The sequence below is a fragment of the Diadema setosum genome, chromosome 4, assembly GCF_964275005.1.
Source record: "Diadema setosum chromosome 4, eeDiaSeto1, whole genome shotgun sequence".
Lineage (NCBI taxonomy): Eukaryota > Metazoa > Echinodermata > Echinoidea > Diadematoida > Diadematidae > Diadema > Diadema setosum.
In genome coordinates, this window is record NC_092688.1 from 10,334,834 (window position 1) to 10,352,058 (window position 17,225).

The 17,225-nt window shown below is 35.7% G+C and overlaps 1 protein-coding gene across 1 annotated transcript; it reads left to right on the top strand.

Annotated features, from left to right (window-relative positions):
* Positions 1-535: 535 nt before the first annotated feature.
* Positions 536-15,648, top strand: LOC140227599 (adhesion G protein-coupled receptor L4-like). The gene is made up of 11 exons (XM_072308017.1): positions 536-580; positions 651-754; positions 5,281-5,383; positions 6,155-6,305; positions 6,679-6,751; positions 9,863-9,997; positions 10,717-10,837; positions 12,878-12,919; positions 14,129-14,194; positions 14,777-14,843; positions 15,534-15,648. Exons 1-11 carry the CDS (start codon positions 536-538, stop codon positions 15,569-15,571), a joined length of 945 nt encoding a protein of 314 aa, XP_072164118.1. The 3' UTR covers positions 15,572-15,648.
* Positions 15,649-17,225: the final 1,577 nt, after the last annotated feature.

Sequence of the window (17,225 nt, forward strand, 5' to 3'; positions counted from 1 at the left end):
AAGGTAAACAGGACCTTTAATTGCTGCCAAGTATAGGTAGTACTTTCAGACACGACTTTTAATGAAGGCGGACGGTTTATCTTTTATGAAGTTGTGCAAGGTCGATCTTTCCCAATGTAACTTTTATGAACATCAGTTGAATATTTTTACTGCGGATTTTTTTTTTCTTTTGATTGTTCCTGTCGTTTCTTCGATGCACGACGTAGAAACTAGCTGCTATTCCTGCTACACTGAAACTCGGAATACATTATTTTTCTCTCCCAGGTATGATTCGGTACCTGGTTGCGGGAGCTATAACTGAAGTCATGTATTACGATTATCTAATCCGACACTTGTATCGATGGGTTGAATGTTTGCTGCTATTCAGTTCTTTCTTTGATGTGATCTGTAAATGTGATTGCATGATTATTTTGATAACAATTAACCTGCAGTGTGAGTGGTGCGGGATATTTTTCTCCCTTGCCAAATGCTTATGTGTTGCTGAATTATATGAATCATTGTCTCCCTAACAAAACAAAAAAATCGTTTCCATAATATGAATAACCCAGCCGGAAGAGTGTGCGCACACGTAAATGGACCTGTAAGAATACTCGTCTTCATTCAAAGTTTGGTCTTACTCCATGATTCCATCCAATGCGGATGATTTTTAGGTGAGTGAAAGAGATGATAAAATCCTCAGTATCCTGGCAATCATCGGCACGGCCCTGTCGTTGGTGGCGCTGGCTACAGCCCTGATACTTCTCATCAAATCGAAGTGAGTGTATCAATGAGTGCTCAATTGTTATGTATTTGACGATTCGACGGGTGGATGTCACGAGCTCGAAGCTCACGAGTCATACAGCTCACGAGTGATGCACCCCACGGGTCATACAACTCACGAGCTAGACACTATAAGTAAACAAGGCCCATTAGCTTTACAACAAGTGAAATAGGCACAAGAGATGTACGGTTCTCCAGCATCGACACTATCAAAATGATTGAGGTCCATGAGCTTGACACTGGGGTAAAAAGGCCCACTAGCTCAACACTTCGGTAAATAGGCCCCTTGAACTCGACACTATAGTCAAATAGGGTCCACGAGTTCCGACAACGGGGAAAAAGTCCATGAGACCGACATCAATTCAATTCAATTCAATTCATTTATTTTTCATTCTTCTTTTTTCCAACAAAACATAACACATAATAAATTTGGAATTACATCATAAACATAAACATTCGACTTTGCAAAAGATAAATGATACAGATAAACGAAAGAACACATACCGGAAAAAAAGTACAAAGTTATGCTTCAGTTGAGAAAAAAAAAAGAACTGAGAGGTCCACTAAAAAGCAAGCTTGTATGTTGTGAACCACTCAAAAAATGAACAAACTTATGAATTACTTATTTACAAATACTTATCACACTACGACAGAACAGAACAAGACAGGAGAAATACAAAAGACATGACACGACTTGACAAAAAAGACGGAAAGAATGGAGAGAGAGAAAGGAAAAGAAAAAAGAGAGAATGCCTACACGCTGAACTAGGGAAATGGAACAGGGGGTGATTGAAAATGTGCTTCAGAGGGCTGGTACTGGACGCAGCTGTGCAAGGATTTGATGGCTATTACATAATAAAACACGTAATCAATTACGCAATAATAAAGCCAGTGATCGAAACATTGGTGGATGGATGATGAACCCTGAGGTTGATGAGATCTAACTAATAAAGAATATATCAGAGAGGATTTAAGAGAAACGATTTCAACTTGCGCTTAAAAGAATGCAAAGAAGGTGAATTTTTTATATCACAGCTTAATGAATTCCAAAATCTAGGACCGGTGTATATAAATGTACTCTGGGCTAATAAAGTTCTCAGGAGGGGCAAATGAAACTCATTAGATTGCCTAGTGGGATAATTATGAAAAAACTGGTTCCGTGGAAACATTGAATTGAAAATACTGGGAAGTGCATTTGCATTGTAATTAAACATAAACTGACCAAGCTGTAAAAAATACAAATCTTTAATTTTCAAAATCTTATATTTATTAAACAGTGGCTCTGAATGGGAACGTGGTGGGACGCCACAAATAATACGAAGTGCCTTTTTTTGCAGTAACAGTAATTTATCTAGCAAAGTTTGATGGGCACTACCCCATGCTAGGAGTCCGTAATTAAGATACGGTAAAATTAGAGAAAAATACAAGGTCAACAAAGAGGACATTGGAATATGAGACTTGAGTCTATTTATGATACCAATATTACGAGAAATTATGGTACTAATGTTAATAATGTGCGGTCTCCATGAAAGTTTATCGTCCACTGTGATACCAAGGAATTTATATGAGATACACGTTCTAGCAGAGTGTCATCAAAAATGATATTTGTGCGCAAAGCTTCTACGGAATTGCTAAAAAGCATATACTAGTACTTAGTTTTCTGGAGATTAAGTGATAATTTATTAGCTCTTATCCACTGAGTAACTTTTCTCAATTCGGAATTAACAATGCGTACGAGAGTATCTGGATTTCGGTGAGAAAAGAAAACGTTGGAATCATCAGCAAAAAGTATAAATGAGAGTATATCAGATGATCTACAAAAGTCATTAATATAAATGATAAAAAGTAAAGGTCCTAATAAGCTACCCTGTGGGACGCCACATTTAATAAATTCTAGATTTGAGTCATTCCCGTTCAGAGATACATATTGTTTTCGATTTTGTAGGTAACTCCTGAACCACTCCAAGGCCTTCCCCCGTATTCCATAATGAGACAATTTATATAATAAAATTTCATGATTTATCGTATCGAAGGCCTTGGAGAAGTCCAGGAAGATACCAATAAGATGAGAATGATTATCAATAGTATGCGCGGCGTGGTCAATAAACTTCAAAAGGGCATGAATGGTACTGTGTTTCTGACGAAACCCAAATTGAGAATTTGTAAAAACATTATGAAAATTAAGAAAATTAATTGTTCTTACAAACACCAATTTTTCCAAAATTTTAGATAAGGATGAAAGCAATGAAATGGGTCTATAATTACGTACATCAAATTCATCTCCTTTTTTAAATAAAGGAAAAACCTGAGCTATTTTCATAAATTCAGGAAAAACACCACTTAATATAGATTTATTGAACATATGTGAAAGTGGGTCAGCAATTGATGATATAATTCCCTTTAAAATAAAATTACTTATATCATCATAACCAGCACTTCGCTTATTATTCATTGCAGTAACAATATCTATTATTTCATATTTGGTTGTTGGAACAAAAAAAATAGAACTAGAATTAGGTTGCCCTAAGAATGTAGAAAAATGCGTATTTGACTGTGGTACTTTTTCTGCCAGATTTTCCCCAATTATTGAAAAATAAGAGTTAAAAATATTAACTATATCATTAGGATCTTCAACAATTTTATTATCATATTTTAACTTTGTAATATTTAATTTCTTTTTTGATATATTCATAGCCTGCTTCAATACCTTCCATGTATTCTTTATATCGTGTTTATATTTTTCTAACTGAATCATATAATATTTCCTCTTTTCCAACCGTATAATCTTCGTTAAAATGTTTTTATACGAAGTGTATTTATTTTTTGACTCCTCAGTTTTTTTCATTTTGAATTTATAGTATAACCTATTTTTCCTATTTATTGCACGAAGAACAGATTTTGAAATCCATGGAAGTTTAGGAGACGTTTTATAATTAACTGACTTATCTTTTAATTTAGGAATATATTCATCTAAATATTTATTCATAATCCCTGAAAAATTTTCAAATGATGCATTTACATCATCATTATCATAAACACTGGACCAGTCAGCCCTATCTAAGCAAGCACCAAGACTAGCCAAATTTTCCGGTGAAGCTCTACGTCTAAATGAAGAAAACTGAAACCTATTAACCAAATGTTTAAGATCAAAACATGTTATAATAGGGAAATGATCAGTTATATCAGATAAAATTATAGCAGAATTTAAAATCTGCACAGAATTAGAAAAAATATTATCAAGGAGGGTTGCGGAGTGATTTGTAACACGAGTTGGCTTCGAAATTAATGGCAAGAAAGAGGCTGACAAAAACATTTCTAGAAATTCTTGAGATGTGTTATCATCATTCTTAATCAAATCAATATTAAAATCACCCATTATGAAAGTGCTTTTATTAATAAATAGAGGACTTTTTAATAAATTTGTCATACAATTCAAAAAATCTTTGGAACTAGAACTTGGGGGTCTATAAACAATACCAATTATAATATTCTTACTTTGCGGAATACAAATTTCCACAAACAAAGTCTCTACAATTTCATTTATTACATTTAATTCATCACAAACACTAAATTCAAATTTTTTAGATAAATAAAAAGCGACTCCACCACCCGTCCTGTTTACTCTATTATTAACAATAAAATCATAACCATCTAATGCATACGGCAAATTAACGTCAAATGATAACCATGTTTCAGTTAAACCTATTACTGAAATTTGTTGTTTATTTTGATTATCTAATAATATCTGTAACTCATCAAAATGTTTATTAATACTCCTTATATTTAAATGTAACATGGAAAATATACTTTGTGAAAAACTTTTTGTGTAATCTTTAAATTTGTCAACAGTTACATATTTAGAAGGAATTTGAGGGGAGTCATATTCAAAATCAAATTCATTGTATATATCTTTTGAAGATGAGTTGACATTATTGACAATAAGATCGTCAAAAAAAGTAGACGATTGTGACTTATTGATTCACATCGCGGGGCTCAATGTAGGCCAAAGTACCTACGCTGTGTCGGTCTTATGTTCCTTTTTTTTTTTTTTTTGCCTAGTGTCGAGCTCGTAGACCTTGTTTGCCTAGTGTGGAGTTCAAGGGCCTCATTTGCCTAAATACGGCAAACTTTGCTATTTTTTTTTGACTCTATGTACCTCTTTTACTGTTTTGTACACATTCAAACTAGATTTATGTAAAATGTCCGCATTTTTCTCTTTTTTGAACTGTCTTACTTTTTGGATCATTTTCAATACTGAAATGAATGAATTAGTGTCCACAAAAGAATTCAGCCTGAAATTTTACCATAAAAGATGTTCATGACGTCGCTATCGATACACTTTGGTGTATTGAAATTACATACGAATTTGAATGACTTGGACTCGGAGATTATCAGGCATTGGATATTGTATGATAGAAGTATATCGAACTTTTGTCATGTTCATGTAAACTGACTTACACAGAGTCAGTATAGCTAATTTTGATAAATGATATGACATTCACTTTCTTTGCTGCTGAACAGATCGCGGTCGCACAGAACATTTCTGTTGTACAACCAGTGCATCACATTGTTCCTCGCTCAGCTCATCTTCATAACGGCAGTTGAAAGAGCATCGGTGAATCCTGTACGTATCACAACTATAATTAATCTTCCATAGAGACTTATTTAAAAAGTACACGACTTCAGCAGTGAGCGAGATAGGTAGATAGATAAAGAAAGAGAGAGAGAGAGAGGGGGGGGGGAGCGAGAGAGGGAGGGAGCCCTTTTCAGGTCAGAATTTAATTATTCAACCATAGCTTCTACACGGGTGATATTTAGTTGTCCAGTATGACAAGACACATTGCTACCAGTTTATTCGTGCGGGGATTCAAAGACACTGCACATGCGTATCATAATGGGTGCACGTCACATCCACGAGTCATACTGCCCCCGAGTCATACAGCCCACGAGTCATGCAGCCCATGAGTCATATAGCCCACGACATAGGCACAAAGTGAACAAGGCCCCTCAACTCGACATCAGATGAAATATGCTCACAAGCTCTACCATCCACTAGGCCGACACAAGACAAAGTCAATAAAGGCCCATGAGTCCAACCCTAGGCAAGAAAGGTCCACGAGACCGACATTACATCACGGAGCTTAGTGTACACAGTGTTGGTTTCGTGGGCCTCTTTGGCCTAGTGTCGGACTCGTGGGCCTTGTATCCATATTATCGGACTCATGGGCCTTATTTACCTGATGTCGAGCTCATGGGCTGTATGACTCTTAGGCTGTACGACGTGTGATGTGTCATTGCTCCATCCACGTTGTCAGATCGTATAGTTCTGGAATGCCAGACAGGCGTGTAATTCTAACCATGCATTAACTTCATCGCATTATGTTTTGGCGACAAGATTCTCTGCAGGGTGGTGGCTGGCTTGATGCACTTCCTGCTCCTGGCGGTAATGACGTGGATGCTGATGCAAGGAGTCAACCTCCTTTTGAAACTTCGTAGAGTGTCTACCAACCGTTTTCTGCCACTCTACTATTCACTCTTTGCGTGGGGTAACTAACCTTCATATCTTATAAATTGACGAAATCTCGATTACCGTTAAGGTGTCATCTTGGACTTGCATCCTTGGTGTCAAAGGGATATTAAACTAGACAAGAAAATACTTATCTGGTGCAAACTACAGAGACCGCACTTTAGAAGTCAAAATATATGCACCTCCTTAAAATTTATAATCAGTTACTGTCCACGAGTGTCGCAACAAGTCATACTCGGACTAGTAGAGGTGATGACACAGATCCGTTTGTGTGGAATGGGAAAGAAAACAGTATGAGTTCTGGCGGCAAACTTAACCTTGTACATCCACTAGACTAACATACTCTAGACTAACTTCATTATTATCATTATATACCCGTCGTTATTGTATAGGCTTACCGCTTCTCATTGTCGGTATCTCGTCAGCTGCGGACAGTAGCATCTACGAGGGGGAATCAACCCTTCCGTGAGTACATTTTATATTTTTTCCAGGGTGGTCAATATTGTCTGGTCTTGGCATTTGACTATGTAGTCGCTGACATTAAGACAGGTCATAGATTGGTATCTCGTCATGCCTGTGATATGATCATTGGTCAATTCATAAAGCCTGGCTACAATTTTTTTCGGTTTTTGTCTTTGTTTGCTTGTTTGTTTGTTTTTATTTACCATTGAAATAACTTGCTTTGTTTAATTCTTGTTCCGTATTCCACATTTTGTACCAGTTTATATTCCATTTGGTTTGTTAAAAAGATATATTTTTCACACAACAGGCAAATGTATAAGTACTTCTCGTTGTATGATGTGAAATGAGGAACCTACTAAAAAGCAAAGTTTGTAGGATGTAGGTCCCAAAGTTATAGTATTATAACGTTTTAGTACATTATACTAATTACGAAAACGAACCCTGCAATAATACTTGTTGTTGAGGACTCGGGCCCGTAGGTGGGATTTTTGTGTCCACACGGACAAAAATCTCGAGATTTCAATCGCAATGCAAATCTCGAGATTTGTATCCCACTAACTAACGTGTGAATCCCACTTTGATATGCAGGCTCATATTTTCCACGAATGTAGCAATGCAACCCCATCACAATACCACCTTTTTAACAGCTTCACTTCTGTAGAATTTATGCCTGCTTTTTTCTTTTGTTCTGCTTTATTGAGCACCCCGTCAGGCATTCTTATTTGAGGTTGCAACTTAAGTCATCATCCTTGTTCATTGTGATTTAAAATGAAATCTTAAAATTTTCTTATTCGCCACCCCAATCACCATGAATTTTGAGACTCTGTACCCACTTTGATCAATTTAAAGATGTTCAAAGGCTGTAGTCTAAAATTCATCCGGAAGTCTCCTTCAAGGGACTACTATACATAACAGGGGCGGATCCAGGAATTCCGTAAAGGGGAGGTGCCTTTACAAAATTAAAGGGGGCGCACGCACCCCCTCCCCATTGTTTTCTTTTTATTTCTTTTATTTTAACAAAAAATAAAGAGGGGGCGGGCGCCCAGTGCACCCCCTTTGGATCCGCCACTGTGTCTGTATATATATATATATATATTTTTTTTTTAACAAGATTGTGCTCGGTCGAATCGATACCACATTACATCCATTTATATCCTAATTTATCTATAGTCTATAGACAAGTCAATGTTATGAAAGCATTTTATAATTCATACAGTTGTGTGCTCTTTCAGGCACTTTATTGTAGCCGATATACACTGTAAATGCGTGATCTGCCTTCGTGCAATTCTATTTCACCAATAAAAATGTGCATTCACGATCATGTTCGGTAAGTAAATATATACCTCTGTATATTTACCTTCATATACATATATTATATATAAATGTGTTTATTTGTGTATAGAAGAGTATTTTTTTCCTTTTGTAAAAACACTGCTAAAAAGTGTCTGATTATTCATTATCCTGAATAAAAAAAGACCAAGACACAGTAATCAATAACTTTACTAAGAAAGTGTCGCAAGTATTCCTGCAATTTGTACTAACTTAGGTGCTGGTTGAGGAAATCACGCGGTGGATTATGGGCATTCCTTGGACCAGTGCTCTTCGTCGTTACGGTAAACCCGACTGTACCGTATGTCCCCCCCCCCCCCCCCAAAAAAAAAAAAAAAAAATTACAACGGGGCCCTTCGCAATGATATCTTTTAAAATATTGCATCAATCTAAATACAAATTCAGGGTATAAAACTGTAACTCATTGCCCACATCTTACAGAAAACCCCATTCGATTTGCTTCAGTGGTCAAAGAGAACTGAGGAATTTTGTAGAGGATGTCGGGAATCTCTTCTGTCCAAGTTCACACACAAAATCATCGAAGTGCTAAACTTGGAAGAATCAGACTCATGACATGCTTTACTACAATCCCCATTTCTCTGTGACCGCTTAACCAAATCGAATGGGGATTTCTGCAAAATAGAGCTACGATGTTATATTTTAAGACCCTGAAGTAGCATTGAAAAAGAATAATCATATTGGATGTTATCAATGCGAAAATCTGATTTTAATTTTTGTGGGACATACTGCAGTATGTCCCTCAAAAATTACAATCAAATTTTCGAATTGATAACATCCAAAATGATCGACCTGTCTAAGTGCTACTTCGGGGCCTTAAAATATAACATTTTAGCTCTATTTTGCAGAAAACCTCATTCAATTTGGTTAAGCGGTCACAGAGAAATGTAGATTGTTGCAAAGCATGTCATGAGTCTAATTTTCCAATTTTAGCAATTCAATGCTCTAGTGCGTGAGTAATAGGCAGAACTTGGACAAAAGAGATTCCCGACATCCTCTACAAAATTCCTCATTTCTCTTTGAACACTGAAGCAAATCGAATGGGGTTTTCTGCAAGATGTGGGCAATGAGTTATATTTTCATACCCTGAATTTGTATTTAGATTGATTCACTATTATTAAATATATCATTGCAGGGGGGGGGGGGGTCCCGTTGTAATTTTTTTGGGGACATACTGTATAACATGTTAAAAGTATGAGGCTTGTTTGATTACGATAACGTGGTATAGGCTCTTACGTAGTAGGGGGTCAAAAGTGAACAGAACAAGGTCCCATCTTAAAATGAAGAGTTTGTTCGCAAAAACCGATGTCCATATTTGCCAAATGGAGATATTTGCGATTAAAGGTCAAGAAAAATAAAGAAAATGATAAGAACATTTTTGCTTCTTTTGACCATAACTTCAAAAATGTACCTTTATATGTAGTGACCAATATAATTATCATTTAAAAGGTATTATTTTGTACTTTATGACAGAGACCGTACTTTAAAATCTTCAAAAATGGACTTATCGGTTTTTTGCGAACAAACTCTTCAAATGCAATTATGCTATAGTAGAAGAAATATTTGGACACCTTTGAATTACACGGGAAATCATAAATTTCTGTCCTTCTTATGCAAACCATCCGAAGTGTCAACATCATCGAAGTGGTATTGGACCATAAGAAAATCATAATTCAGGTTGAGCAAAAGCATTTAATTATGTCATCACGTTACCCAACACCAGACACGTAACTTATCTCAATTTTCAATGGTATATGTGCTCAACAGTGGTCTAGGTTCTCTCATACGTATTTCTTTGTCTTTATTATTTTCTCAGTGCAATGCCTGTGTGCTCGTATTCGCTCTACGCACTTTTGTCTCGGTCAAAGCATTTCGTGACAAGTCTGAAAAGGAAAAGTTTTAGTAAGTAAAGAAAAAAACAACCCTCCATCTGATTCATTGCATTCTGAAATTGCTGTTAGTTGCAATCGTCATGGTGTCATTGAAACATGTGGTTAAATAAGTATCATAGTCTCATGTTTGTTTTTTCATTCTGTGTCATGATGTTGGGTGCACGTCACGAGACCGACACCCACGTGACGAGTCATGCAGCCCACGAGTCATAGAGCTCACGAGTAATACAGCCCATGAGTTATAGCTGACGAGTCATACAGCCAATGAGTTCGACACTAAGCTAATAAGGCCCACGTGTTGTATCTGTCGAACTTGTGGGCTGTTTTTACATACCTAGTGTCGAACTCATGGGCTTTATTTGCCTAGCGTCGAACTCATGGGCTGTATGACTCGTGAGGTGTATATGTGAGGTGTATATGACTCATGGGCCTCTTTTCAATGTCGAACTCGTGAGCTGTATTACTCGTGGATGACCCCATGGTGTTGGACAGTCGCACACACAAATTTGTGTTTATCAAGGCCCATAAGTAATAAAAGACGGACCAGTGCAAAGTTACCATATATCCTGTAGAAATACCGGGAAAAGAGACATTGTATGATATCATTCGTAGGCTTCTCATGGAAGCTCGTCCTTGAAAATATTCTGTTTGCCAAACGAAGAGTATTCCTTGGTATCTGCCAACCCCTATTTAAACACAAAATCAGCAGAAAATATCTTTAATTTTCAGCTCCTCGGCTCGGGCGGTTGCGATACTCCTTCCCATCTTGGGAATACAGTGGATTCTCGCACATTTCCCTGCTATTCACGTAGTATTCTCCTACCTATTCGTTATCGTCAACACCACACCGGTAAGAAATCGCATAATTGATTAACAGTGTAACATGGAGCTTACGTGGAGAGAAGAGGGGAAATAATTAAATTGATAAAAAAAAATAATCAATTAAATTGATAACAAATTAAAGTAATCTTGATGAGCCAGGGGGCTATAGGAACTGAGTATAATTTCTGGCTCATCGCAATAAATGCAAATCCAGACGAGTCCAAATATACGTTAGTCTGATAGCAAAGAGTAAAATACATATTACGAGTTCACCGGCATTAATTTGATCGAAATCAGTTGAAAAATAAAGAAGTTATGACATTTCGAAGTTTCGCTATTTTGGGGGGAAACAGTTCTTGAACAGTCAATATGAGTATGCAAATGGCAAAGTGACGGTGTCATTTCCTCAAAACTTACCATATAGTTTGTACATAAATTTTTCAATCTTCCAGTTTTTCATTCAAACGCAATTATGCCCGAGGTTCAAATATTAACTGATTATATAGTTATAACAAATACATATCTAACTGATCACTATTCTGAAGTTATTCAACCAGGAATAACATTATGTTTCAAACAGAGACATTGAATATTTGTCATTTTGTGTTTTGTGAAATTGTGAGGGTGTGACATGGTTAGCTCACTCATTTGAATATTCATACCCACTGTGCAAAAATTTCATAATTTCCCTATTTTTCATCCCATTTCAGTCAAATTTTTACCGCTGAACTCGTACAATTTTACTCTTTTATCAGACTAACGTATTTTTGAACTGAATTTCCTCTTTAAGTATAGGGCGACAGTATTCGGTGATTTTTTTTTTTTGGCAATTAAAGGCATGATTTACCAGTTGCAGATGAAACAAAAACTCAGCATTAGTGCTTTAAAATAGTTCTAAAATGTGAGTTAGGGATAGAAACAGCCACTGTAAAAAATTGAATCGGTAAAATCGATGTTAAGTATTGTTAAATATCAAATGTGAACAATAGTTATAATAAAAATGTTTCCAGACTAAACCATCTACAGTTATGGTTCATTGAGAAAAATACAGATATCTCCTTATATTTTAGGGTTTATCGCGAAAAATCTATATGGTAGGATGTTTTGTGGTGCAACAGACCTACACATATGTATTAAATGTCATATCTTGAATTTTTTTAAAATCACTGTTCCCAAAGGTAAACAGGACCTTTATTGAAGTTGTTTGCAGCTTCCAAGGAAATGTCTATATCTGATTAGCTTTGAGAATTGATTTCGTTTCTTCACTGACAGAAAGATAGATAACCAGTTATATGTTGAATGCTAACCGGGGTCATACAAGTTATTAACCGTACAAGTGTTAACCCAAACCATGATAAATACGATTGAGCACGCCCCTGCATCACAGGCATGAAAGCGCACATGAGCATTTTTATTTTGATGGGCGCTACCCATTTCCTGTAACTTCTCTTAACACTTGATTCGGAAGTTTCTAAAAATGTCAAAATGTGAATTAGTTCCTGTTAAGCCGAATAACTTGTATTTCGGGATATAAAGTAACACATTCTTCGTTATCATCCTTTTCTCGTTGGCATTACTCCTTTCTTTCTTTCTTCCTTTTTTATTTCTCTCTCTCCCTCTCATATCATTTCCTCCTCAATAAATTAGAAAGGAAAACGTTATCTTCCCAATACCCCAAACTTCTGCTTTTGATTCTGTCAAGTACATGGATCAAATATAACTGTTTTTACACCTCTTTGTCATGGAAAATTTATATAATATTGTAAGCTGGCAATAGATTTCCTTTTTTGTAATGTTGCCGGAATATCATTCATTCTTCTTAAGCTGGATGAGGTTTTTCAGAAGAGCAATATTTTTCACAGAGCAAAACAGGAGAAGCAAGTCGACATTCAAGGTTTATTGTGATCAATAATTAAACTGCTTCATAAAATATTTTTTTTTGATCAGATCAAAAAAATTTGAAAACTTCCCACTTGATTAAGATAGTAGCGTTCATTTCGTAGATGTAGTATTAGGAAGGAAAGGAAGATTATTCTATGTTGTATTCATGCTTTTCTTTTGTATACAGGGTGTTTTCGTCTTGGTCTTTCAGATTCTTTTGAATGATGAGGTAGGCCTTTACGTATTTTTCCGATGCCCACTATGTATCCCTGTTACAATGACAAGTTTGGCTTTTAGGTACACGCCGTTCTCTCTTTTAAAATACAATACGCATGCAAACACACAAATAAACGCACACAATCAAACACACAGACAAAGACTAACACATACCCAATAGCTCTTCAGGTCTACTAATTGCGCCATGCATGAGAGCACGTGTCAATGTGATATGATACAAGCAGCTGTGCAATATGAAAGATAAAGGCTGCTGAGCATATTTTACAAAGGACATAGTATAGTAATGACATATGTCGAGAAAATATTTGTTGGTAAAACAGCAACTCAAGCAATGAGGTCTCTGTGGAAGAGACGCCATTTTAACTTTTCCATCTTCAATGATTTGCTGGCTTTTGCTGTGCAATGTACATCCATTAGCTCTTGAATGCTCATGTTTACAGAAGTTATTGGAAAACAATCCACATTTCTATCGTCAGGGTTTGTTTGTTCGTGTGTTTTGGGTTTAGTTTTGTTTCAGAGGAAGCAAAGTTACATTAACATTGGGTTTTACGTTGCTTGATGGAACAACTCCAAATGTCAAAGTTATAAGCTCAAACGGGACGGTATGTGTAAGCTTAAATCAACAGCTCCATGTATAGATTTGTGGAATTTATTGTGGTTCTTGAGCGGAGAAACAATGCTTTGAGAAACCTTAAACAAGTTACACTGAATATGGATGATGACATAGGAGGTTTACATATTTCAAAAATGTAGCAGTTTAATTCCATAACAGTACCGCTTTTTTTCAAGCTCACCTGGATAGTCTGTACATACCTTCTTCTTTTGTTCTGCTTCCTTGAGCCCCAACTCATGCATTCTTATGTTGACCCGCCATGTCATCATCCTTGTTCATTGTGATTTGTTATACATTTCTAAAATATTCTTATTCTTCATCCAAATTATCATATATTCTGAAGCTCTGTTCTCAATTTAACTAATTCATAGTTGCTAAAATGTAAACATCTGAAAATCATCCAGAGGTCTTCTTCAACGAGAAGACAGTAAACCAGAGACAAACAATGTGACAAACATAGGTGAAAGATATTGATTAAACAGTCGTGTATGATTATATTAAGAAAAGATATTGTAATCATATCTTCTTACCAATCATTGAAGTAAACTATCTTAAAATCGTGTCCTTTATATTTTTCCTTATACCTAGATGAACATCAAACTACATGTATGTGCTCGTAAGATGACTGTCTCTCCAGAAACAGGAACATCCGAGGTATAACCGTTGGAGATTGTTTAAACAGTGGCGGAAATTGTGTGGTATATATACATGTGCGTGTGTGTATGTGTATTAATGTATGTATGTATGTATGTACGCATGTATTATATGAAAGAGTCTGGATGTATGATTTGAAATGGAATTGTAGTAATAGAGATACTGACAGATTGGCTTTTGTTTCTCTCCCTAAATAATGCAATAGCAAAAGCGCTGATATACTAAATAATCTGATAATAGTATATAATTTCAATGTGCTAAATCATTTCTTTTGTCTGCACAGTACCCTGTAATTAACAGACCCCTCCTTTAGTGTTTTTGTTAAAGTATTTACAACCACATTTCCTGTGATATAACCTCGATCTACCCTCAACAGGTATCAATACCACTCATTTTGAAATAGAGCTCCAGCAACCATCACAATCGCAACCAGTTTTTCCCTCATTGACATCCTTATGTTTATTATCATCATATATAATTATGCTGTAGGACCTCCTTATATCTATTTCATTTTTCTGTTTTTCGAAACGTGTATCAGCAATCCTAAGATACTCTACCAATTAACCATGATTCTCATAACAGGAAATCATGAGCGGTAAAGATCTGGCAAACAGGGGCTTTAACACCTCTCATCCAACTACTGCCACAGGTGAAAACTTGTCTGATTTTTTTTTTTTTTTTTTGCTTCATGTTGATTATGCTTTTTTAAATCATAACAGATGTTGTTCATACCATGTTCTTCAAGAATATGATGCGAGTCAGGGACATAAAAAAATACAACCAACTAGACGATAAGCAAACCGGATTGATGTGTTTTGTTGATGGGTTGGATTTTTCAACAACAAAAAAACACAAAACATTCACCGTTCTTACTGCATAATGTGTTGGTTCATTCTTGAATGTCAGAATGATTCAAAATTACAAATTAAAATGTTCCTGTATAAGTTGCTTCATTATCCATAGCTTAGGCTATGACTTGATTATGCGATGACACTGTCTCTCATCATTTCAGTACATTTTTTATACCGTACACATCCAGCGTTAAAGATTTACATTGCGCTCCTATGATACACAAGCTCGGGGAAACATTTTGTGATGGTAGCTCGGAAGACAGATTATATATTTTTAAGAGAATGACAACGTCATACTCCAACAGATTTTTTTAAAGGACTGAACTTTGTTTATCTTTGTTAGTCATTCATATATTTGTCTTCCTATTTAGTTCTCTATTTTTTCTTTTGGAGGGCATGTGGGCGAGGGGAATTGTTTAATACCTATTGTGGATATGCCTCCTTTTCTATTAAAGTATTACAATGTAATAATCATAATTGCTTTCCAGGAACTGAGGGAACAAGTATTGCTACGGTTTCTCTGTGATTTACCAGCGAATTCTGCAGATTATTTGTTAAAACCTAACTTTGATTCAATATGCACCGACTGTCAAAAAAGAGAGATAGGCCATGGGCTAGTAGGGGTCAACGTGCACCCCCTCTGCACCTAACATTCATTGTTGTTTCCATGTAGCCCTTGGTCTGGAGAGTCAGAAAAATGATGTTAACAAAAAAAAAAGTTGGGTCCCAAGACCCACCCCGTGACGTTTTGTGACGTCACTTCCGGAACGACCTCTTCGCGAATATGGGGGGAATAGCATTTGGGTATTATCCTAATAAAGTGGTCCCCATGCCTTTATTTTTCAATGATAACCAAAGATTTTGGTATTTCTAGATTCTTCAGAAGATGGGAAATATGATGCAAAGCAAAGTTTGGCAATATAAGCCCTCAGTTTGTCGTCATTGACAACGAAATGGGCAACGATGTCGACAAAATTCAACAAAATTTTACAAAATTTGTGCAATTTTTCAACTTTCACCCTTTAAGTTTGTATATGTTTGTGAAAAATGTGTTAAATGACTTGAAATTTGGTCTGGATATTAAATGAATATCCTTTTTTTACGAAAACAAAAGATTTTGGCCTAATTGTAATCCGATCTTCTTCTGTAGACATTCGAGTGCGCATGCGCGGTGTCTGGAAATCAGCCTCCGAAATGCCTTTTCTTTTTTTTGATGTCCAGTATCAAAATGAGTTACAACGAATCTTTTTGTCATGTAAATTCACAACTTTAATCAATTTTTGCAATCAGCAATCACGTGATTGAATAAAAGTTGCCTTAAAATGAGAAATCAAAGGTGACCATGGTTCTTTTTGATTATGACGTTGATCACGACACCGAAGATGAAGACGACGTCAAAGACTATAGCAGAGATTATGTTAAATATCTTTTAGTCTCTTTTAAAATTTTGTAAAATATAATAAGTTATGTTTGTAATTGGGTCAGTCAAATATGTACATTTCCTCGTTGGTAATGATTTTATCAACGTCAATATCTGATTATTTGTTTATTCCGTTGATTTCACTGAATTTATATTCATTTGATTAATACGCAGTATGACCTAAACTATTTTGATTTTTTTCACTATCTTCTTTTGAAAATTTGGCAATAGAGACTTGCAGGTCATCAACAACGAAATGGGCATTAGTGAGGTCGACAAACTAAGTCAGCACAAGTTCTTATGCTAATTTGGATATTCATTACTTAGTGGTTAATTCACTATATTAATTGGAATTTAGTCTGGATGTTAAAGGATAAGTCCAGCTTCGTGTACATGTAGGTGAAGTAAATGCGGCAATATTAGTAGAATTCCACATTAGTAAAAGTTTGGGGAAAGCGGACAATCCATTCAAAAGTTTTGAATTTTCAAAGTATCTGCACTGTCACTGCTGGATGAGAAGACTACTACAGTGTGTGATTTCACATGCGTAGAACGATATATAAAATGTAAGGGAAAAATAAAGAGAATTCTACAAAATCTTATTCTTTAAAAAAAAAAGCGTGCATATTTCTTCGACAAGTCAGTGACTTATATTAAGGATATTATTCTTCCTGCCTTCTGACAAAGACAAGTCAAGTATTTTTTATTTTGTAAGAAAAGTAAAAATATGTTGAATGTTCTTTTTATTTTCTTTATATCG

Bases quoted from the DNA above. Each gene is read 5' to 3' on its own strand.
- LOC140227599 (XM_072308017.1), top strand. From the start codon at position 536: ATGAATAACCCAGCCGGAAGAGTGTGCGCACACGTAAATGGACCT. The intron at 581-650 runs GTAAGAATACTC...GATGATTTTTAG, and splicing joins GCGCACACGTAAATGGACCT to GTGAGTGAAAGAGATGATAA. The intron at 9,998-10,716 runs GTAAGTAAAGAA...TTTAATTTTCAG, and splicing joins TCTGAAAAGGAAAAGTTTTA to CTCCTCGGCTCGGGCGGTTG.